Source organism: Lissotriton vulgaris, unplaced genomic scaffold, assembly GCF_964263255.1.
Source record: "Lissotriton vulgaris unplaced genomic scaffold, aLisVul1.2 SCAFFOLD_638, whole genome shotgun sequence".
In the NCBI taxonomy this organism is placed as follows: domain Eukaryota; kingdom Metazoa; phylum Chordata; class Amphibia; order Caudata; family Salamandridae; genus Lissotriton; species Lissotriton vulgaris.
Genome location: NW_028249064.1, coordinates 894,180 through 917,782, shown reverse-complemented (window position 1 = coordinate 917,782; position 23,603 = coordinate 894,180). Strand labels below are relative to the sequence as shown.

Here is a 23,603-nt window from a genome sequence, read left to right as displayed (position 1 = left end):
TTACCCTGGCATTAGAGCCATACCCACATGAATCGTAAGCATGCCTCCACTACTACTAGTATATTTACCAGTGTGCTGATTTAAACAGGCAGACATGATCAGCGTACACTAGAAGGTATATGGACTGCTTCCTTTAATGGAGTTGGTGGGAGTCTAACAGTTGTAGAATGTTTTATATTTTGACAAATCTCACATTGTAGTACATATCATTTAGTTTGTCTTTGCAACAGCAGCCACCAGTAACGCTCTTGTAGAATGCGTATTGCTGCAGTAACCCCAGCATTCACAAAGCCTATGACTTCATGAGAGGCTTAAGTTTAATTGGTTAGACTCGTTTGGTATATAGCGTTCTCATACTTGAGGTATGCTTACAGTAGGGACCACATCTTGATAGAAAGGCATTGCGCTTCTTATGATGTGATGATTGGACTGCTTAGTGTATGTCCACATTCATCCTTGTTTTTGGCCAAATCATTGCTTTGCAAACCTGCACCTGTACTGTAGATGTTGCAGGCTCATCCGAGACAGAATTGCTTTTAAACTGAACTCCTGTCACTCTGGTGTGCCAGCATGTGCTGGACATCTACCAATGACAGCTGTTGCCTGAGGACAGCTACACGAATCCAGGGCTGTTTAACTTGTATCATCTTTCCACGTGGGTGTTTGTATTTGTTGGGCTCGGAGTGCTTTAACACCTTGGCTGCTAGCAGTTTTCCCTTCCTATGCTGGAAATTGCTAAAGTCCATAAATCATGACGAGCTCAGCTCGTCATCAGCACAGCTCAACCGTGCATCATGACGAGCTGAGCTCGTCATGAGCATGGAAAGGGTTAAGTCCACATTGTATCCCTCTACACTGAACTATGAATCTGATACGATTAAGGTCGGAGCTTATTCGGAACCCTCAAATTTCCTTTGCACTGCTGCTCCAGCCAAAGAGTTCAGCTGCTTTGTGCCTCTTCCAAGGTGTTCAGCAATTACCTGTGAATATGGTAAGAACTATTGTGCCTTTGATGCAAATCCTACTCCAGTTCTACATCAGTCCTTGCCTGACTCGCAGCTGATTACAAACAACAAATGTGGAATGCACATGAGTTTGAAATCGTTCCTTCAGTAGCCGCCTCCAAGGATGGTATGGTGCTACAGTAGTTGGTTTCTTTACCTGTGCTTGGGTCACTGTTTGATCATTACAGTCTGCATTGCAGTGCATATTTTATGTATTGGAGCATATCTTTCCTCCTCTGAGGATTTATATGCAATGGGTATTGTTTGTCTTTCATTATAAAGAATAAATATGTAGCCAGAGTGACTGGGTACTCTATTGACCATCAAAATGAGTGGGCCTCGACAAATCTGCTTGCCCACTCTCAATGGCGAGTCAAATTTTTATCAGTGCAAGCTACTTTTGGGGCCTACTGGCATATTCGGGAAAGGGACCAACAGGTGCTCATTTCGTTCAGAAAGCGGCCGAGCAATAAAGATGCATTAAATCCTTTTGTTATCTTATATTTGCTGTGGTTCAAAGACCGAGATCAAATGTCAGTTTGTCTGCTTAGAAATTGTTACTCATTTAATCGTGGATATTTGTGTTTTACTTTTCATTATTCGACTGCAGTTAGAGGATTTTGTAAAGTGAACTGTGTGACAGTCATGCTGTTGCACATGCCGTGTGATATATGAAAGGCTGTAGGATGTGTGTTTCTCTTCTAACACACATTTAAATAGCTTGTAAAAGACCTGTGCAAAGATTTCAAAATATATTAGCAGTTGGTAAAGCACGTAATTCGGAAGTGTGATGGAAATAAAGATTTTCATAGGATCCAAGCAAATCAAAACACGTTACAGTGAAGAGCCTCTGCTGCCAAGCCCTTGTGCACCAATTCACCATGGAAGCATGAACTTTTCTCAAATGCATGCCATTCAGAAGGGTAAAAAGCCCCCTGGGAGTGAAATTGTAGTGAGTGAGGTACTTATTTGAGTGCGTTGTAACTAGGAGGTGAGTCCATTAATATTTATATTAAAAAGCCAGGACGACAATGATGCAAGAACTCAGTTAATTGTAAAATCGTTCAAAATGAACAATTGGAAAACTTGTGGCCAACTAGTTCTCCATTCAGATCAATTCTGTGTGGTTGTGCTAAATCTTAAGGATACAGTAAAAAAAAACTGTCTTAGTTTGCTATGTTACTTACTACCATTGTTTTACATGTTCATTGATCTGTTATCAACATCTCTTAAAATTGTCGAATTCAGTGGTGGTCATTTTATCAACCTTGAATAGATGAAGGGTTGAATGAGCCTTGGCAGAGCCGTGGCAGAATTTGACCCTCTTGCCTGTCAATTAAATTCAGATTTCAGTAGAGCTCGTTTGTCTTTAAAATGGATTTTGGTTTAAGGTGCCATGCTTCTACACAGCATATGGGTATTCCAATATAATGAGAAAGAAAGAGCACACTTAACCCTAAAGCTAATATTGTTGTCCATCAAAATTTAACAGAAAATTAGTTAGGCCCTCTTTCATGGATTTTGCATCATACCCCTTTAAGTGGCTGGTTTTCACTAACCAAAGAGCTCTAATCAACGTGAGCAGATGATGCACTCTTGTCCTGTTAACAGAATACCCTTTCTTTTACCACTCACAAGTACCCGAAGTATAAAAGTCTGAAACTCTCAGACAGGGTTTCTGTGTCATTCCTTGAGTCTGTCTGTTATTCTTTCACATTAACCCCTTCGATGCTGATGACGAGCTCAGCTAGTCATCGAACGCGGCTTTTACAAAAAAGCAGCGTAGCGCAAAAATAACCGCCGCAGCGATGCGGTTAAAAGGAAATTACTATAGACACTTAATTGACAATTGCCCTATGTGCCTTACAGAGAGGCCAAGGATTAGATGATCATGTAGTGTGAGCAACACCAATTTGGTGTGAGCACCACCAGTTACTGACATGCACTGTGAGAAACTCGCATTGCATTCAGCCTCCATTACAAATCTCTCAATTGTGCCCAGTGATCAGCATCCACCCACAAGCTGAAAACACCCAGAAACCTAGAAGGCACTCCGTTCATAGTATGCACTAAATAAGAGCTTCACGTTGCATTAAAGTACAGCAACACATGTGGAAAAAACAAGTTCTCCTAGGGAATACAAGATGAAGTAAAACATGTGAAATGTAAACTGAAAAGTATTGCTGACATTGCAACAACAGAGGCTGTTAACGCAGTGGAAACCACCCATTTCTTACAGCACTATTTTAATATTTTACAGAGGGATAATCACAAACACAGTGCTATTTGTCTGCATGTTAGTCAGATTAGATCATGCAAGTTGGACTCTTGTTTCCACACGAGCCATTTTATCAGAAGAACAAATAAAAGTTACATTTGAAAAATAGTCCACTATTTGCACTCTCTTAGACTTTCCACAGTGTCGGTCCAGTTTCTACAAAGTGGGTTGTGAAAGAGCACTGCATCAATAACAAAATAGAGGTGGATGAGGCATTAAAGCTCAAGCCAGATGCTGGGCTCTGGTTCAGCTCAAGGCCCTCTTGGAACCTCAAGCCCAATAAGAGTTGAGCTTTCATGTGCTTCAGGATGCCGCTCTTTAACCTTGTGCACAAAGTTTAAAAAAACAAAGCATTAGCATTTTATGTACAAATGAGACCAATAGAAACCAATTTAGTGGCTGATTTGTAGAAAGTAAAGATTGTGATAAATTCTGGCTTCCCAGCTTAACCAATCTGTGTCATTTTAGGAAAGCCTGGGGAGTGGTGACAGTGGATACTTTCCAGACCCGGGCCACATCCCATCCACCAAATCCATGCATGGGAGAAATAAATACTTGAATCATGTGGTAGTGCATCAATATACTACCCAAATAACTGAATAACATATCCACTACTCAAATTACTTCATATTTTTTTTTACTATACTAATTTTCAACAGTAATCCTTTATGGGTTCCGGAGTGGTGTGCTACTCACCAGAAAAGCGATTCAACACCCATCAGGGGTAACAAGTGCTATATGAATGCAAATCTTTCTTCCTTTTTATCCCTCCGCTATCCTTCTCACTCCAAGTAACTTACTAATATCCACCACTGAAATTACTTCATATTTCACCATATTCATTCACCACTAATGCTTTGTAGTCTTCTTGAATAGCGTGCGTCAACAAGCGCTATATAAATACAAACCTTTGTCCTCCTCTATACTTCTGCTATCATTCCAAATCCAAATAACTGACTAACCTTTCTATCACTTAAAATGTACTTGCATGTTTCACTATACTAATTCAACACTAATGCTGTATGGCTGTATGGGTCCCGGAGTAGCGTGCTACTCGCCGAAAAAGCGCTTTGACGCCTCGTCAGGGGTAGTAAAAGCTATATAAATGCAAATACAATACAATACAATACTTGAAACTAGATTTTCACACATTATCTTTTGTACACTGTAGGATATTGGGGTATAATGCATTGAGGGTAGTTAGGCTTCATTATACATTTGTGTTACCCTAAATAGGTTCTTTGGAGTCACACTGCTGAATCCCCCGAGCTCAGTCCTGGTAGTGTGGCACAAAGCAGTCAGGCTCTACTAGATAAACATGTGTTAAGCATTTCAGTGTTTCAAAATGGATGATAAGTTGTTGACATGGCTCAAAAGAAATTCAACACTAATGTATAAGAATAGAGCAGATGTTTATATAATTTAAGACCCCTAAACAAAGACAATCTGAGTATAACTAGAGTTAAGAAATTTTAAAGGAAAAATAAATCAGTGTGTTTAACTCTTGCAAAAAGATAACATTGCGGACAATGGGAAAACACACAAGTGACCCTCTGTCACTTGCAGTTTGAGTTGGGATGAAACCTCTTAGGGAGTAAGGTAATGTGGCTCACAGGACCAGGCTCCAACAGTCAATTGAATTTAACCTGTTGAGAGCTGATTTTGCTGCTTTGACGGTGCTGGTGAGGAAAGGGAAGTAAAAACTTGACAACGAGGCCACTGAGGTGGCGGGTTAAATGTGCTGGGGTTCCCTCTAGGTACAGCGCTGAACAAAGAGCCTGACTGGCCACCAACAAGCCTTGGTAGGCAAGCACAACTTTTAGTTACTTTGATGTCCTGAAGTACAGGGGAAAACAGTGGCTGCCTGGAACTTGCTGGAGGTCAGGACTATGTTTCCCCCAATGCGCTAGATCATTTACTTTCGGGTGATTCCTTCGGTGGGCCAGATGGCCAGTGATTCTTTGGGTCCTGGAGTGCGATAAGGCTGCAGGGGACTAGTACTTCTAGTCTAAGGGAGTTCTGGTGTTGGCATTGGCTTGCAGAGAGATTCCTCTTTCCTTTTGGAGGCAATCTTGTCAAGGATGAGTCGTGGTTGTGCAGTTGCATGGTGGTTGCCGCTGGTGCAGATTATCGCACCTTGGCTTTGTGCGAGTCCTGAAGTGGCATTCACAGGTCTCTTCTTTGTCCATGATTGCAATTCTAGCAGATCTGAGTTTCTAGTACCAAGGGTGCTCCTTAAATCCTACATTTAAGGCCATTAGTGGTGTAAGTGCAAGTAGTCAATGGGCTAGCCCTAGCAGCTATTCTTCCACTGAGATGGCCACATCCGAGGGTGTGTGCTACCTTTTTCTAGCCAGAACCCTCTATTCTGCCACTTAAAAAAATGTGCTGGCCCTTCACTGAACTTATTTTGCTTCCCTCTAGCAGCTACTCTTTAATGCCTGCAAACGCTCTGTGGGCCACCTGACAGACTTGTACATTGCCTTTGGGTACATGTTTGACCTCTTGCTGGGTGTGTGAGACGAGGGCCCTCTCCATTTCACTTTCTCCGCCTGTCTCACCATGGCGGTGTCCAAAGCTAAATCCCAATGCTTGTCATTGGTCTCCGATATGATTCAGAAGACCGACTCCATACGATCGGTGGACAGTGAACCTTCCTCCCAGGTCTCGGGTTTACAAGAGGGTCTTGACTCTCACACCCCAGCGACCAAGGAGGATATCAAACTCCTGCTTACCGAATTTATAAGGATCTTTCGTCCCTTCACCAGGATCTCACTAGAGCCATAACTGATCTTGACCACTCATTGCAGTAGACAGAGGTACGATTGACCACAGTAGAGGAGGCGGTGGTGGAGTCCACTCTAGATAACATGGACGGGATGACCCGCATTGAAAAGCTGGAACAGGGACACTTCGCTTTGCAGGACAAGCTTGATGATCTTGAGAACCGGTCTAGACGCACTAATATGCACATTCGGGGCTTTGCTGCCTTTATTTCTCCATCGTAACTAGAGTCCCATGTCCAGGCCCTTTTTGCACATCTCTTGCAACTTGCGGATAAATATTCGGTTCTTCTTGACCGTACTTAGGGTGTACTCGGCCTTTCGACAACAAAAGAATCTGGTCCTTATACCTTGACCCATGTCTACTTTTTTCTCCCAGTTCTCTGTGACCGTATCAAAGACACCCTTAAGCACTACTTTTCTGAAAACGATACAGGGGATGCCTCCCAGCTACTCTATGGGATACCTGTGAAGGATTTTTTTTTTTGCGGGAAGCTTATTTCCCATACGGTGTCCTTTGAAAGGGCAAATAGGCTAAAGGTTCAGATACGAGACGTGTCGCAGGGAGGATGGCTCCCGTAGGACTCTTCAGGACTTGCAACAGCTTAGGGGTGAACTTTAACACCTTTTAATGAAACCCACTGCCGTAAGTCAACCAAATATATTACGAAAAGGGTAACAAAGCAGTTTAACTTCTCGCCCACAAGTTATGTATTAGTTCCAACTGCATTTTTTCAGTTTCAGGCTGTAGTGGCATCTTCTCTTACATGTGTGCATATATTCTCTTTTGCATGTGGTGAGCTGAAGCGGTCCATTTGTGAGGAGTGGGAGGAATACTGAAGGCCCCCCCCCCCCTTTTTTATTTTTTTTAACATCTTTTAGTATTCTCCTACAGGCCTAGTTTACAGTGAATGTTTCCTCTGAGCACATTTTCACTTGCAGATGGCTTTTCTAGTATGGTACGTTGGTACCTCAGAACTAAAGTCTTTGAGTGCTGACCTGTAGCCACAGGAACATTACCAGCTCACTGGTCGCATTGAAGAGAATAGTTTAATGTGCACACAAATGGCTAGCGCCAGCTCTGTATACAAATGTGTTTTTGAGTCGCTTAATGTCGTGCATTATGCAGATTTATAAACTATAGTGAACTATTAGGAGCTTTTTTCTTTGAAATGTAGTCCATCGACCAGTTAACAATTTCTTTTTCTTTCTAAGTGAATGTTGTGATTTTGTGTCCCTAATGGGTATTGCAGAACTCTCCTGTTCCCTTCACTCACCACACTCTGTCACCAGGGTGTACATCCAGATCACAAGCCTTTCTGTTTGTCTGGAGACAACCCTACTGCCCTCCCATAATTACTGCTATGATTTTGCAATCTTCAAGTTCAGCACCAACACCTTTTAGTTTTGGTGATCATGCCACTATTATTTTTCCTGTAGGTTGGAGAGCGGCAAGGACGACTACCGCATTCGGTGTGACGAGCTTGAGCGGGAGGTCCTAGAACTCCAGCGTCGAAACGAGGATCTGACCAGCCTGGCAGAGGAAGCACAGTCCCTCAAGGATGAAATGGATATCATGCGGTAAGTAAAGAGTGTTCAGCTTGTAGAGCTGTGGACATCTAGTGCAGAACATCTGGCGATTAAAGCTCAGACATTAGAGTAAGTAGTGGACAAACTTGAAGATGCGATATAGAGCACAGTAGGTCCTTAGTTAAAATGCACATTTAAAAAGAAGTCTGCTACTGCATTGGAGTATGCAGTTCTTTCAAACAAGTAGTGGGAATTATATATGGTAAAAGATTTTTTATGTTTTTTGTTAGGACAGGAATGTATTTTTCACTAAGTATCCATACACCTTCCATGACTCTAAGTTCTGAGGAATAGTCTTGTTATAACATGACACTAAGCCAAGGATGGGATGGGGGTGGTTTATGGTAGGGTCATGGGACTTGTATGAGGATAAGGGCCGTTTTTGGTATAGGTACCTCTGGCAAGGTGCCTTACGAGCCTGATTAGGAATATCCAGGATAACAAACATACTTGTGATAAATTGCATGTGTTGGTAGAGCTTGTGGTCAAAGCATTCTCTTGGGGGGGGGGGGGGGGGGTACATCTTCTAGGAGACTTTTAATGAACACAAGCTTTTGGGGAAGACCGAACAATGAGAGGTGAAATTACTGTTAATTTTAAGTTCAGGAACTGATTGTGGGAAGCCCCTCTATACACCAGGAGTCATATGGTAAAGATCTGCGAGCAGTGTATCTGTCCTGACATTTTGCTGCAGTGCTTGGAGCTGTGCATAGCATAAGTAGACATGAAAGCTGTGCCAAAACGTGTCCTCTATAGGCGTAGGAGGGTGTGGCACTTAAAAAGGAAGATGGACTTATTTGGGGAAAGGGTAAGATGAGTGACTCTTGTACTCCAGGCATAGCAATCCTAATTCTTAGAAGATCTTAGGAAGCACTCCAAAAAAAGATAAGGATGAGATAAGCTGCTGTAGAGCTCAGTCTGTGTGCTGAAATATCTGTAGAGTAAAGTTGTCTATGTTAAATATTAAGTGTGACCTAACCAAATTATGTAGTGTGCTACTAATGATAAAAGGTAATTGAGATAAAGTTTGTGTGTTAAATTTTCCATCTTACCTCTCTACTGCAGCCACTCCTCTGATAAGGTGAGCAAGCTGGAGGCCATGGTGGATTCCTACAAGAAGAGGCTAGAGGACCTTGGAGATCTGCGACGGCAAGTGAAGCTGCTGGAGGAGCGTAATACTGTGTACATGCAAAGGACATGCGAACTGGAGGAGGAACTGCGGAAGGCCAATGCTGTACGAAATCAGCTGGAGACTCACAAAAGACAGGTGAGAAATTGGTCTTGGAGTAAGTGGTGCAGGTGAATGGGGAAGAACTGTGTGGATCCTAGAGCTGGGGCATTTAGTGGCATACTTCTTTCTCACCAATGCAGTTTTGCCTCTTTTGCATCCCTTCCAAACTCCTTGACTACACTGGCAAATCTGGATACGGAGTGTCAGTTTGAACCAAATACCAATTCAAGTGTTTCCTCGGAGCAATCTCAGAGTTATTTTCCTCTTTGCTTTTCAACCATCCGAGGCACTTTTTGTGGGAATATCTCCTAAGGTTACCACAAAGAATTATACTGCTCTTCACAGTCGCCACATCTTGGTTTAATTATTGCTAGGGGTAACTCTATAGCTGATGGCCTCAAAATACACGAGGCAACTTGCTGCAAATTATGCCACCTGACTTGTGGAAAGTCAATGTTGATTTCCTGTTAGATAAGAAATCCACAACGTTTTTATTCTCCTGTGCTCTCTTCTACCTTATGAGTGTCCCTGCTATACCTCGGACCAGACACAAAAGTTAGTCTAGAAAAGCCTGCTGTCCATTTGTCAGTCGGAGTACAAACATTTGGGGCAAAGGAGGTGGAGGGCAAGCCATACCTTACCTCCCTTGCCTGGAATTGCCTTAGCATCAGTTTCTGTTTTGAACCTTAAAGTGTGAAGTTCAGCAGTGTGCCTAAAATGTCCCACACATATGCACACTCCATGATGTGCTTGGTTTAGTCACTCCCCATATTTTTAGTGTATGTGGTTCAGACAAGTGCTGAATAAGCATCTGTGGCATACCATGCAAAGATGCGGACTACATAGTCTACCCCTTGTTTATTTTTCCCACCTTTTGACTCCAATCATTTAGCATTTATAGAACGCAGCACTGTGATACCTGGAATAATCTTGGCGCTGAGGGAGCCAGGTCTCTGTTGAAAAGCTGGGTTTTGAGTTTCTTCCTGAAGTCCGCCAAGGAGGGTGATCTTCTGAGATGGAGGGGAAGGTCATTCTAAGTGTTGGCGGATATGGATGATAAGGAGCGGCTGCCGCTGCGATAGATGCCAGAGGGTTGCGTTAGGGTGAGTGAGTCAGAGCGCAGGTATCTTGAAGGCAGATTTAAATTCAGTCAGTGGTTAATATAGGATTGTCCTTAGTCGTGAAGAGCTTTGTAAGCGCGTGAGCGGATCTTGAACTGGTATCTTTTCTGGATGGGGAGCCAGTGGAGGTTTCTGAGGTGAGAAGTGACGTGGTTCCATTTGGGGAGGTCCAGGATGATTCTGGCACTGGTTAGAGGTGGCAGACCAGAGAGCAGAGGACGGCCCGGGACCAGGGTTCGGTTCCCGGCGCTGCAGGTTTCTGGACCAGGGTCAGCGGACTCGATAATTCTCTCGCCTCGGTGCCCACTCTGATCAGCGATCACACTCGGCAACTCTGGGCATTATCTTGCCTCATCTTCACTAACGGCCCCACCAGACCGCCGGGGATGCCTGGTCTCACCCTGGAGATACCCATTAAGGGACCATCTCTCAGGGAAGCCAGGAAGGGTTTCGCAGCGGTCGAAGCGCCTTAGGACCCTCCGGGTAAGTAGTGCGCTATATAAATGCCTATACATTTACATACATACATTACATTTACATGGTCTGTAGTCTTTTGAGAGCTGGATGGAGATTTTGACGGAGAGCATTGCTGTAGTAGACGCGGCTGGTGACTAGGGCCTGTGTGAAGGTCTCTCTGTTGTTCGTTGGGTTCCATCGGAGGATTCTGCGGAGCATGCAAAGGGTGTGGAAGCAGGAGGGGTTGACTGCTTTGATTTTTGTTGTTTCATGGTCTGTTGGCTGTCGTGGGTGATGTTGATGTTGCGTGCACGAGCTATCGGTATAGGTCCAAGTTCTGTTGACCAGAAACTGTGGTCTCATGCGGAGGGGTTCTTCCCAAAGATCAATTCTTCTGTTTTGTAGGAGTTGAGTTTGAGGCAGTTGTCTCTCATTCATTTAGATACACTGGTAATGATGTTGCAGAAGTTGGTTTTGACTTTGAAGGGGTCCTCTGTGAGCGAGAGGATTAGTTGAGTGTGGTCTACATAGGTGGTTATGTTAAGACCGTGGTATCTGACGAGGTCTGCGAGGGGTGGATCATGTAAATGGTGAACAGGGTGGGGCTGAGGGATAATCCCTGGGGTACGCAGCATAAGATGTCCTTGGGTGCGGAGGTGAAGGGAGGTAGTTGGATGCGCTGTGTGTGTGTCCTGTTAGGAAGTAGGCAATCCGCTTGAGGGTGTTTTGCTGTACGCCGATGTTATAGTCTGTGGATGACGGTGTGGTGGGAGACTGTCTAAAGCAGCAGAGACGTTGAAGAGCATCAGGTTCACAGTTTCTCCACAGTCGAGGAGATTCTAATATCTGTGGCAGCAATCGGCAGCACAGAATCCTGATTGTGAGGAGACGAGAAGGTGGTTGTGTTCCAGGTAATCGGAGAGCTGTTGGTTAATGGCTTTCTCAAGTACTTTGACTCGGTATGGGGGCAGGTAGATTTTTGAGGTTGCTGGTTTAGGAGGGGTCTGACCTCTGCATGTTTCCATCTTTCTGGGAAGCTTGCTGTGGAGATGGAGGTGGTGAAGATGCTGGTGAGCTCCGTGCTGATAGGGCTGCTACTAGTAGTCTTCATAGAGCTCCATATAAATACACAAAATTGCAGAATGTTATGTGGTAGAAATGGGCTGTGTCTGAGTCCCAGTTTTGGATTAGCGAATGTTGCAGAGTAACTTAAGAATAAAGAAAAAGGAAGACTCCTCTTGGCAATGTAAAAACAGCTCTTTACTGTTGTGACAGGGAGAGTGGCAAATTCACACATGTAAACAGCTGGTTCAGTCTGCTGCTTCACAGGCAGCTTCTTTTATACAAAGTCAGACAATACTTTATTACAAATTGTCAAACAACAAATCGCTGCATAGTTCTGCATTAGTTATGCAAAAAATATCATGGGCGGTCAAGTGTTAACTGGAACTGCAACTGCTCAAGCTGTGTTGCTTGGGATTTCCTAGTTTTAGAGAACATATCCTGCTCTCCTTCTCTAGTATCAGGGTGATTAGGCAATCCTCTTGCACCTTTTGTGTGATCAAGATCCGTACGGGACCTTTCTTAAGTACCAATATCCTAAGTAGAGTGCCTAGCATTTGAGGAGCCAAGTATCACACCCATTTTATCTACCCACTAGCATCCCTATTCACATAGTCACTCCATCTAGCATCATCTGTATCGGTTTGCTGTGGGGTGGACATTCTCTCCCTAACAACCCTTCTTGTTGTGTCTCTTCTCTGCAACAAATGCAATGTTGTTGATGAAGCATGTGACTGGTCCTCACCATCTCCTGGACCTTGCTCTTCATCTCTATCCTCCTTGGGATAGGGCTGAATCTAAATTCAGTGTAAACTATGCATCTACTTGTCCTGAAAACTGGGAGTCATCCACATTTATTTGCTGTCTGGAAGTGCCCATGTGCTTTGGACATCTGTGGGCTGACATTAGGAATTACTATTGGGGATTGTGAAGGAGTCTCAACTTAAAGGTTCCCAAATCCCACTACAGCTTCCTATAGCTGGTCAGTGGATAAATGCCAGGTACATTGGGAGACTTGCTCATAGGATCATATGGGAGTGGGGAGCAGATGTGGTCCTAGGCTAACAACTTTTGAGGAGTTCTTAGACTTCTCACAAAATACTTGCCATAAGCCCAAGGTAACTTCTCTCTTCTGCAGTTTGGCTCCTGCATATTTACTTCTACAATACGTGATACTATACTCTAATATTTTATCATCAAATGTCCCTTTTGTTGGCCAGGGATACTTGTGTTTCTGAGTGTCGCTAAACCAGTCTTGACAATATTTGTGTAATTTGCTCTCATCTCCTGGAAAGGTCTTTTGCATATATTTAAGAGAGTCTCCAAGATCACACTCATTTCTAACACTTCCACAATTTTAACTTTTATCTGTCTGGTCAAATATTACTCCTTTAAAATGTTATATACTAGTCCTCGTAAACAAATTCACCAATTGTGTCTTGACAATCATATATTATACATTACAATAACATCATGCAACAACATTACACATCAGCATCACATTGTGGCCACATTTCAATTCATATACGCACACACATGCATTTACCATCCGCATATTTAAAAAAAATATAACCCCTTCAACTACTTTTAATCACAATTTTTCTAACTCTAAACGGTCAATGCAACGGGCAACCACTGGTCCCTTCCCTCCGCGCTTTGAGAGGATAACCTTTCAAACCATGCATCTTTCAGACCATGGAAAGACTTCTGAAAATTAGCACCAGGATAGTAATTTGAGGTAAAGTTTACTGCCACCAGGCTTTCAGCTGTCCCTCTGCCAAACATTGGCACCCCCCAACTTCGAATTACACACATTGACCACTTCCAACCATATATTGGGAATAACAAGTTTACCGGTTATGCAGCACCTTTCCTCATATTTTGCAACACATTTACACAATCTTGCATGCGAAACCCTTATGTCTTATATCCTTATACTTCTTATATCTACATCTAGATTTACCATTGCCAAAAGAAATGTCATACAATATATACGTAAACATGGAACGTAGTCCGCATTGTCCTCACCTTTAAAAGACGGCAATCCCCGAATGCTACCTGTCCCCCCTAAAGAGGCAGAACTTTAGACAACATGGTTTCTGCTCACCTTATCAAAGAAGCGCAATGATCTACGCACCAGTCAGGTGAGGGCAAGAGGGACTCCAGGGCTGGCTCACCAACTGTTACAGCATAACTTAAGAATAAAGAAAAATACAAACTTTTCTTGGCAATGTAAAAACAGTTCTGTTCAATGCATATGGGCTGCAGACCACACACTATTGCATAGATCACCATCTGGTGGTGGGCCCGGATGATTACACTTTGTTCTTGTCTTTGTCTGTTGGATGATGACTCCTGTAGACGTAGTGCGCCTGGGCATCCACTCCATCTTCAGATTGTTTTTTTTCGCCATTGGGCTCAGAAGTGTTTATCGTTGGGTCCCGTTACTGATCTCCTTTCAACTTCAAGACCTTCATCATACCATCTGTATCGTCTTGACAGTAATTCCGGTTACTCGCATCGAAGGCAGGCTTGCGCTTCTCGATTCCAGCGTTCGTCGGAGCTGTCTGGCCCAACTGCGTCATTGGGCCTTTGGCTCATGGAAAGAACACCTTTCTAGAAGTACCCTCAGTGTAGACATAAATTCACTCACACTGATCTTCATGAGGTTTGCAATCTGTGCTTGTCTCCAGAGCACGAGAGTCGAGACTGTGAGGCCTGTGCTTCGTTCCGGTCCAAGAAGACCATCGGGGACCATCTAGCTCGAAGAGTCATCTTCAACACCAGACCTCATCATAAACGAGGCTCCGATCGAAGTAGAGTCCGAAGAACAGCAGCAGGACGACATCGTTTCCGAAGCAGAGGATTCAGCTTCCGGAGCAGAGGATCAATCGGAAGACGACTATCTTCTTCCAGCTGGTCAACCGGTCGTGAGTACAAGCGTCGACCCTGTTCACCTCCCCATACTGGGAGAGGCTTCGGTTACACCTCCGGGTCCGGGTGCACACCGACCAAAACCTTCCGACGCCCTGCCTTCTGGCTCGGCAACGAAGAGTACAAAAAAGCCTCCAGTCGACTCTGGCTCGAGTCAGTATGTTGGTCCCGACAAGCAAAAGTTCCTCAAACCAAAATGAACCCTGGCACGAAGCAGCCATCGGCGCCGAAACCGGTCAAGCTGAAAACAAGCTCAGCACTGAAAGACGTTCCCAAGCCTGCCGAACCGAAGACCACTCCAGTTCTGGGAAAAAAACTGACCCGAAGCCTGCTTCGGTATCGAAACACACTTCGGCTCCGAAGGTCGATGATTCCAAACGCACTTCAGGAGCTAAGGTTCCGGATCCAAAGAGCGCAGATCCGAGAAAGACCAAGTCTTCGGAACCGAAACCAAAATCCGCTCCAAAGACAATGCAGTGTAAAACCTAAGCATTTTGGTCCCAAACAAGATAAATCAGCACCGAAAAACGATTTTTCAGCAGAAGCACTTTTCCAACCAGACCCAAAGCAAAATACTCTTCATATTAATCCAAAGACTTGACATTTTATTACAGTGCCTGAAAAGAGGAAAATGGACTATCCTAAACCACTTCCAGTTCCTCTCAAAAAGCATGCTCGAACTTCCCCCGTAAGGATTCCTTCACCATTAATAGATACCATCAGATATTTCTCCAGTACACTCACCATCCAGCACACATAGTATGCTACCACAGTATGATGATGAAGACAATTATTCACAGGGGGTAGAAAATGAGCATCATATAGATGACACAGATGACCCAGACAATATTACTGTGCAATCTGATGATTCCTGAGAGAATTATAATGCGCCAGATGCACCAGATCTGCCACAAGGTGACGCATACCCTTCTAGACCATCTCCCCCGGATCACACTATTGGGTTTACACAGCTCATTGATAGAGCAGCCACATTTCATGGAGTAGACTTAAACACAGATCCAGTGGAAGAGGATTTCCTCATGGATACACTACTGTTGTCACATAAAACCACAACCACATTACAAATACTTAGAGGAGTGGTGAGACCTGCACAAGAGGTATTCAAAGACCCCGTCAGAGCCATGGTAATTAACCCCAGACTGGAAAAAAAAAGTATAAAGCAGCTCCAACTGACCCAGCATACATCAAAGGTCAGCTGCCATTAGACTCATAGGTAGTATCAAATGCGAGAAAAAGAGCTAACTCGCAGACAACAGGGGATGCTTCACCCCTGATAAAGAGTCTAAGCTTTTAGATGCTTCAGGGAAATGCACCATCTCACAAGCAGCCAATGTCTGGAGAATTGCTAACACTCAATCTGTGTTAGCGAGATATGATTGAGCGCATTATGATGAGTTAGAATCACTTGTGCAACATTTACCAGAGCAATATAAGACCAGGGCTTCTGAACTAAGGCAAGGTTATTACAAATACCTTAATCCGCTGTGCATTAGACACTGCAGACACAGCCTCTAGAGCAATAAATACGGGAGTACTGTTGTGTAGACATGCATGGCTACGCATTCCTGGGTTCAAACCAGAAGTATAGGCCAGTATTTTAAATCAACCATTTGACCAGCAACATCTTTGGTCCAACAGTTTATACTGCACTATAGAAGATTAAAAAAGATACCGATACGGCAAAATCCATGGGAGCTTTACAAACGCAGACACATAGAACGTCTTTTCGTCGCTCCTCATATAGAGGCGCATCGAAGGGGTTTCAAACTGACAACGCCTTCTCTTCTTATAAAGTGCCCAACCAAACCTCACCAAGCAGAGGGTATTAAAGAGAAGGATATAGAGCTAACAACAATAAGGGCAGAGGCAGAGGCCACATCAACCGCAGTGCCTCTACTCCCAAACAGTGACTTCCCTTCCATCCCCCCAGACCCTTCCACTCCTGTCGGGGGGAGATTACAAAAGTTCCTACCTGTCTGGAACTCCATCACCACAGACAGGTGGGTAAGACCAATAATTCAGTCAGGGTATTGCCTGGAGCTCACTTCCACTCCTCCAACAATACCACCCAGACAACGTCCCATGTCACAGGAACATCTCATACTTCTAAGACCAGAGGTTGAATCTCTATTACAAAATAATGCAATAGAACCTGTCCCAAAACATCAAAACACAGGAGTTTACTCCCTATACTTTCTCATACCCAAAAAGGACGGGTCCCTCAGACCTATACTATATCTAAGGCCCCTGAACCTGTACATACAATCCAACCATTTCCATATGGTCACACTACAACAAGTTCTGCCGTTGTTAAAACAAGGCGACTTCCTTGCCACATTAGAGCTCAAGGACGCTTACTTTCACATTCCTATCCATCAATCTCACAGAAAGTACCTTCGATTTGTACTAGAAGGTCAACAATACCAATTCAAAGTACTCCCTTTCGGAGTAACTACAGGACCTCGAGTGTTTACAAAGTGTCTAGCAGTAGTAGACGCACACTTGAGAAGGGACAACATTCATGTCTTCCCATACCTAGACGGCTGGTTAATAAAATCCAAGTAATGCCACCAATGTGTAAAGCACACGCATCAGACCATCTGTCTGTTGCACAAGCTGGGATTCACAGTAAATCAAAAGAAGTCACACCTCCAACCATCCCTAGCTCAACAGCATCTAGGTGCAGCAATAGATACCTCCAAATCAATTGCATACCCCAATTTTACAAGGATACAAAGTATGCAAGCTCTTCTACTTAAATTCCAGCCACAACACTCACTACCAGCTCGAGTGTTCATGCAATTAATAGGAATGATGGCATCTTGTATTTTTATAGTACTATACGCAAGACTACAAATGTGCCCCATACAAGAGTGTTTGGCAAGTCAGTGGAGTCAGGCTCCACAACAAATAACAGATTTGATGGTGGTAGACGACCGGACATATCTCTCTGCACTGGTGGAACACCAAAAATCTTTCCAAGGGCTGGCTGTTCATAGAACCTGTTTCATATGTGGTGGTGCTAACCACAGACTCCTCTCTCACAGGATGAGGAGCGCATTTAGAGAAACACACAGTACAAGGTACATGGATATGGCAACAAAAGTTACTGCACATAAATCATCTGGAGTTGTTAGCGATTTTCCTAGCTCTAAAATAGTTTAAACATTACCGGTCGAAGGCTGTACTGGTCCGTACGGACAATAGGACGGCCATGTCAATACTGTGAAAAGCCTCGGTGTTGTCATCTCTGGAGATTTATCTATGAAGGCTCAGATCTCAGCGGTAACATCGTCCTGCTTCTTCCATCTGCGTAGGATTCGTAAGATCTGTAGATTCCTCACCAGAGATGCCCTCATCTTAGTCATCCTTGCTCTTGTCATCTCTAGGATCGACTTCGCTAACATCCTATACGTAGGGATCCCCTCCTATCAACTTCAGAGGCTACAACTGATCCAAAATCAGGCCGCCCGCCTAGTATTCCATCAGCCAAAGCACCAGCACGTCTCACCTCTACTTCGGAGTCTTCATTGGCTCCCGGTGGCTAAACGTTGCACCTTTAAACTTGGATGCACTATCTTTAAAGCCCTTCACAATCTTGCACCTGCTTTCATCTCTTCCAACCTCAAGCGGTATACACCAACTCGCAATCTACGCTCCTCTGCGGATAACCTCTTGAGTATCCCCCAAATTCAATGCAAGAAACACGGCGGTCTCCGCTTCTCTTTCCTAGCCCCCACTTTTTGGAATTCTCTCCCTTCCTCTTTTCGTCATTGTCTTCCCTATGAAAGCTTTCGTAGAACACTGAAGACGTTCCTTTTCACAGCAGCATATGAATGATACCCCTGCCCGTGACCGCCTTATCTGTTATGAGCGCCAAGAAACCGTTTGGTGAACGTGCGCGGTATAAGAATTTTTAACATAACATAACATAACATGTATTACATCCAAAAACAAGGAGAAACACACTCCGTACAGCTCTCCCGGCTGGCGCAGAGCATATGGAGGTGGGCCATTCCTCAAATATTTCTGTTAGCAGAACATCTACCAGGAGTTCACAATAAAGTTGCAAATCTGTTAAGTCGTCAAAGACAACAGATACACGAGTGGGAACTTCATCCACAAGTTCTTCAACCATTCTTTCACAAGTGGGGACAGCCAGAGATAGATCTGTTCGCCACACACCTCAACTACAAATGCCCAAGTTTCGCCGACAGATACCCACACCCATTTTCCAAAGGCAATGCGGTACGGATGAGTTGGTCAAACAAATTTGCGTATGCTTTTCCACCTTTCCCACTAATTCCGTTAGTGGTACGCAAGCTACAGCAACATTCCCTCACATTGATTCTCATAGCATCAATGTGGGCAAGACAACCGTGGTACACCACACTACTAGAGCTATCAATAGTACCACAGCAAAAATTAAAACGCTCTCCACATCTACTGACACAGAACCATGGAGAGATCATGCATCCAGACCCAATGCAGCTCAATCTAGCGATTTAGCTCCTGAGGTCTTAGAATTTGGATACGTCAATCTTCCGCCTGATTGCATGAATGTCATAAAAGAAGCAAGACGCCCCACCACTAGAGCATGCTCCGCAGCCAAGCGGAAAAGGTTTGTTGTGTATTGCACAAATAATAACATTAACCCATTAGATGTTTCCATACAAAACATCAGATGCTACCTACTTCATCTGCAAATATGTAATTTAGCGTACTCCTCAATCAGGTAACATCCTGCTGCTATAGCAGCTTATCTTCAAAGCAGACAACATTTGTCATTGTTTAGAGTACCTGCCATCAAAGCGATTATGGAAGGATTAAAAAGAATAATTCCTCCCAGAATACCACCCTCTCGGTATGGAATTCAAATATTCTTCTCACTAGACTTATGGGTCCTCCGTTTGAACCATTACATAAGTGTGAGTTACAGTTCCTTACATGTAGAGTTGCATTCTTAGTTGCTATTACCTCACTAAGTAGTTTAAGTGAGTTTCATGCATTAACAATTCAAGAACCATTTATACAACTCCATCACAACAAAGTGGTTCTTAAGACAAACCCGAAATTCCTACCAAGTCATTTTACCATTCCACCTCAACCAATCTATTGAGTTGCCAGTATTCTTTTCCCAACCACAGGCAGTTGCAGAAAGAGCTCTACACAGATTAGATGTAAAAAGAGCACTCCTCTACTACATTGATGGGACAAAACCATTTCGTAAAACAAAACAACTGTTTATCTCCTGTTCTCCTCCACACAAAGGCAATCCTATTTCAAAATCAAGCATTGCAAGGTGGATTGTTAAGTGCGTTCAAATCTGTTACCAAAAAGCAAAAACGCACTCTATCCATCCCCCCTAGGGCTCATTCTACCCGTATATTAGGGGCATCTATAGCATTCCAAGGAAATATACCATTAGATATCTGTAAAGCAGCTACATGGTCTACACCGCACACATTTACAAAACACTACTGTGTAGAGGTGCAGGCAAAACAAGAAGCTACTGTGGGGCAGTCTGTACTCAAAACATTATTTCAAACTACTGCAACAGATACGGGTGGTCGCCGCTAAGGGAGAAAACTGCTGAGCAATTGATGCAATAGTGTTTTGTCTGCAGCCCATATGCCTCGAACGAAAAATACTACTTACCAGTATGCATCTTGGCATGTAGGGCTGCGGAACCACACGCGCCCACCCGCCTCCCCGGCTACCTATATCTGTTCCAGTAATATCTTAATTAGATGCACAATACATGGACATCCTTATCTATACTCTTACAACTCCATCATTTGCCCAGTGGCGAAAACAATCTGAAGATGGAGTTGATGCCCATGCGCACTACGATCTACAGGAGGAGTAATCCAACAGCCAAAGACTCTTCCAAGACAAAAACAAAGTGTAATCATCTGGGCCCACCACCAGATGGGGATCTATGCAATAGTGTTTGGTTCTGCAGCCCAACATGCCAAGAACAGATGCATACTGGTAAGTAGCATTTTCCTTCGGGACAGGGAGAGTGGCAAGTCCACACAAGTAAACAGCCGGCCTCAATCTGCTGCTTCACAGGTAGCTTCTTTTATACAAAGTCAGACAATACTTTATTAAAAACATCAAACAATTAATCACTACATAGTTTTTTACATAACTAATGTATAACCTCACGGCACCTGTGACTAATGACCCTAAACTTTAACCTAATTCACTACACAACCTTTATTGCAGGTCTAACAGTGCTTAAGAAACTAAGTATTCTTCTACTTTTTAATGCATGCTTATTTGTGATGAATGCATATTTATTGGTGCGTGTGCTCCTAAGACCTCTCCCAGATTAATTGTTCTTGACTAGTTCAATCTCCAGCTTCTATTCTTCATTCCTCTTCAATCGCATTCTTGTTTAACCAGGACAACATAATATGTGCCTGTGTGCTAAGGCCATAAAATTCTCTCAAGCTTGTCAAACACGAGTTTTCCTTTAACTACAATCTTGTAGGTTGTGCATTCTGCTTTCAAGTGAACGCTTCACCTCTCTCATCAGCACAAGATTTTGGCCTCCACTGTCCTTTCACCATGTAGAACTATGTGATGCTCTCTACTGTTGTCTGCTGTTGAACAATGATTTCACATTTCTCATAACACGAGCCATGGTGCAGGGCAAAATGTGCACTGGCAGGGCTTGTCATACTGTTTGTGATAAATTGGTTGGGCTTTGCATCTCACAAATGAAGTATATTGATACAGATTTCTGTGGGTTGCAGTTGTAAGTAGGATTTGAATCCGTGCAAATATCCAATGTGATTGCATCCCACATCTTCAGGTTCAGGAGCTACTCTCTCAACGTTCGAACGAGGCCATGAAAGCTGAGAAGTGGCAGTTCGAATTCCGGAACCAGCGAGAGAAATTCGATGCTTTACAGAAGGAAAAGGAGGTGAGCTTGGTTGTGGGTGAGGGTGAATGGGAGTGGGTGGAAAGAATGGACAGTTGGGTTTGTGGATAAGTAACAGGGTGATCTTTAGTGATCGTGATACTGTTTCCTGACCCTCCTACAGTACTAGGAGCAAGCTTCTGATTTTAAATTTCTTAACCCCCCCTCCTCTCCTGTTGCAGCGTCTAATCCTAGAACGAGATGCCCTGCGAGAGGCCAATGATGAATTACGATGCGCCCAGGTGCAGCAAACGTGCCTGTCCCAGGCTGGTAAGTGATGGTACCACGAGGGGAACTTTAATCAACCCTGACTTCTGTTGGACAAACAAATACCTCATCTTTGAAGAAACCTCCGACACCAGAGTGAATCCAGAATTTGTTTAATATCCATCTCTAGTAGCTAGTTGGCCATGAATGGTTCTAGCTATGACTCTGCCTTTCCACTGATGACCAATTGAAGGTGCCACCCTGTATGTTATTTATCTATTTATTTAGTTTTTTCTCGTCCTTCAAACATGGATTTGGGGTGAAGAAATATAAACCTCCTAGGAGGTTCACTGATACACCTGCTTCTTTTAACCAACAAAGAAGAGATTGCCACAGAAGCTATAATATTAAGATATAACATTTTTAATAACCTCACATGAGGGAAACTGCGTCGTATGGTACCCTCAGGTCTCTGTAGGAGGCAGTCTAAGGAGTACAGAGAACAAGGGCCTTATATATGCATAGGTTACATTAGTCCGCATAAAACCAAAGGGAGGTGCTGGCACATACCAGCATGCAAAATAACTAATATGGCTATACAAAATTTGCTTGCTCAACCAAGTTGGAGGAGAGACTAAACTGAGCATATCAGTAAGAATAGCCTGACAGTTCTATACTAGGAGCAGATGCATTCTATCAGCTAGACCTTTCTGAGCATGTTAAGAGGGAGAAAGCACATGGCAAGCACATGGCTAACTAAGATGGCTGCAAAGTACAAAATGTCTTTCAGCTCATGCTAAGATTTCTGCAATCTTTTAACAGGCGCTCTGTCCATGTTTTTAAAATTTACTTTTTTTAGATCTCGCCTAGCGACGCAGCGCATGCGCTGTTCGCCTTGGCGAGATCTATTATTGTTGATTTCTTTGCCGAAGGGGGACAGGACTTGTGCATACGTATGGCAGGCAGGAGATGTACACGCGTACGGGTCTGCGTTTTAGCACAGCACGCGCATGGCGCTCTTTCGCTTTCCCTGTAGGGGTTATGTGCATGCGTACAGTTCCAGGTCGCGGCGTTTCAGCACCACGCGCTTTCGCTTGTTGGATACTGTAAACAATGGTGCCCGATTGATATAGGCTGGAAGGGTATTCCAAATCTTAAGACATTCACTGAGTTGAGGTGGCTAGAGCATGCTAAATCCAAGGGCATTTCTAGATTAGGAGGGTTGAGGGTATTCCAAACTTTAGGGCATTAACCCTGATAGGTGGCTGGTGGGGGTGGGGGCTTTATAATTAAAGCGAGAATTTGAAGGCAAATAATTGTTTTGGTGTTGTGAATCCTACTGGTGCTAGGTTTGGGTTTTGTGACTAACCTATAGGGGTGTTCATGTGTAGTGCTTTGTGATACAGGCAATTTTATAGCTACAAAGTGGTACAAAAGGTAACCATTTGACGGGGCCAGAGCAGAGGTGGTGTGAAGTAACTTCCATGGAGAGCTTGGTCCTACAGCGACTGGGAGCTCGGGGTACTTTAAATGCTCCTCAGGCCTGAGGTAAACCGATTGCTTTGACGCCTCCTCCCTGGCTGTGTTAGTTAGTCTTACCTTAGCGCCATGAGTGTTAGTTCCTAGACTATTCAGGCAGCTCCAAGAACTATCGCAATAAACCGCGACTTCTCTCTTTAGGAGCGAGGTCATTCTTTCTGCAGGGCTGTCCCGGCGTAAGTCCAGGTCCCCATGGTAACCAGGAAGCGTGCAGAGCTCGGGGTACTTTAAATGCTCCTCAGGCCTGAGGTAAACCGATTGCTTTGATGCCTCCTCCCTGGCTGTGTTAGTTAGTCTTACCTTAGCGCCATGAGTGTTAGTTCCTAGACTATTCAGGCAGCTCCAAGAACTATCGCAATAAACCGCGACTTCTCTCTTTAGGAGCGAGGTCATTCTTTCTGCAGGGCTGTCCCGGCGTAAGTCCAGGTTCCCATGGTAACCAGGAA

General features: G+C 43.9%; 1 protein-coding gene across 1 annotated transcript in view; it reads left to right on the top strand.

The window, feature by feature from the left end:
- Nucleotides 1-23,603, top strand: part of HOOK2 (hook microtubule tethering protein 2) — a 247,428-nt gene that overhangs the window by 70,228 nt on the left and 153,597 nt on the right. The window contains exons 9-12 of the mRNA XM_086950246.1: nucleotides 7,506-7,646; nucleotides 8,721-8,922; nucleotides 21,304-21,414; nucleotides 21,594-21,681. Of these exons, the coding sequence (XP_086806372.1) occupies nucleotides 7,506-7,646; nucleotides 8,721-8,922; nucleotides 21,304-21,414; nucleotides 21,594-21,681 (542 nt within the window). The remainder of the gene's footprint in view (nucleotides 1-7,505; nucleotides 7,647-8,720; nucleotides 8,923-21,303; nucleotides 21,415-21,593; nucleotides 21,682-23,603) is intronic.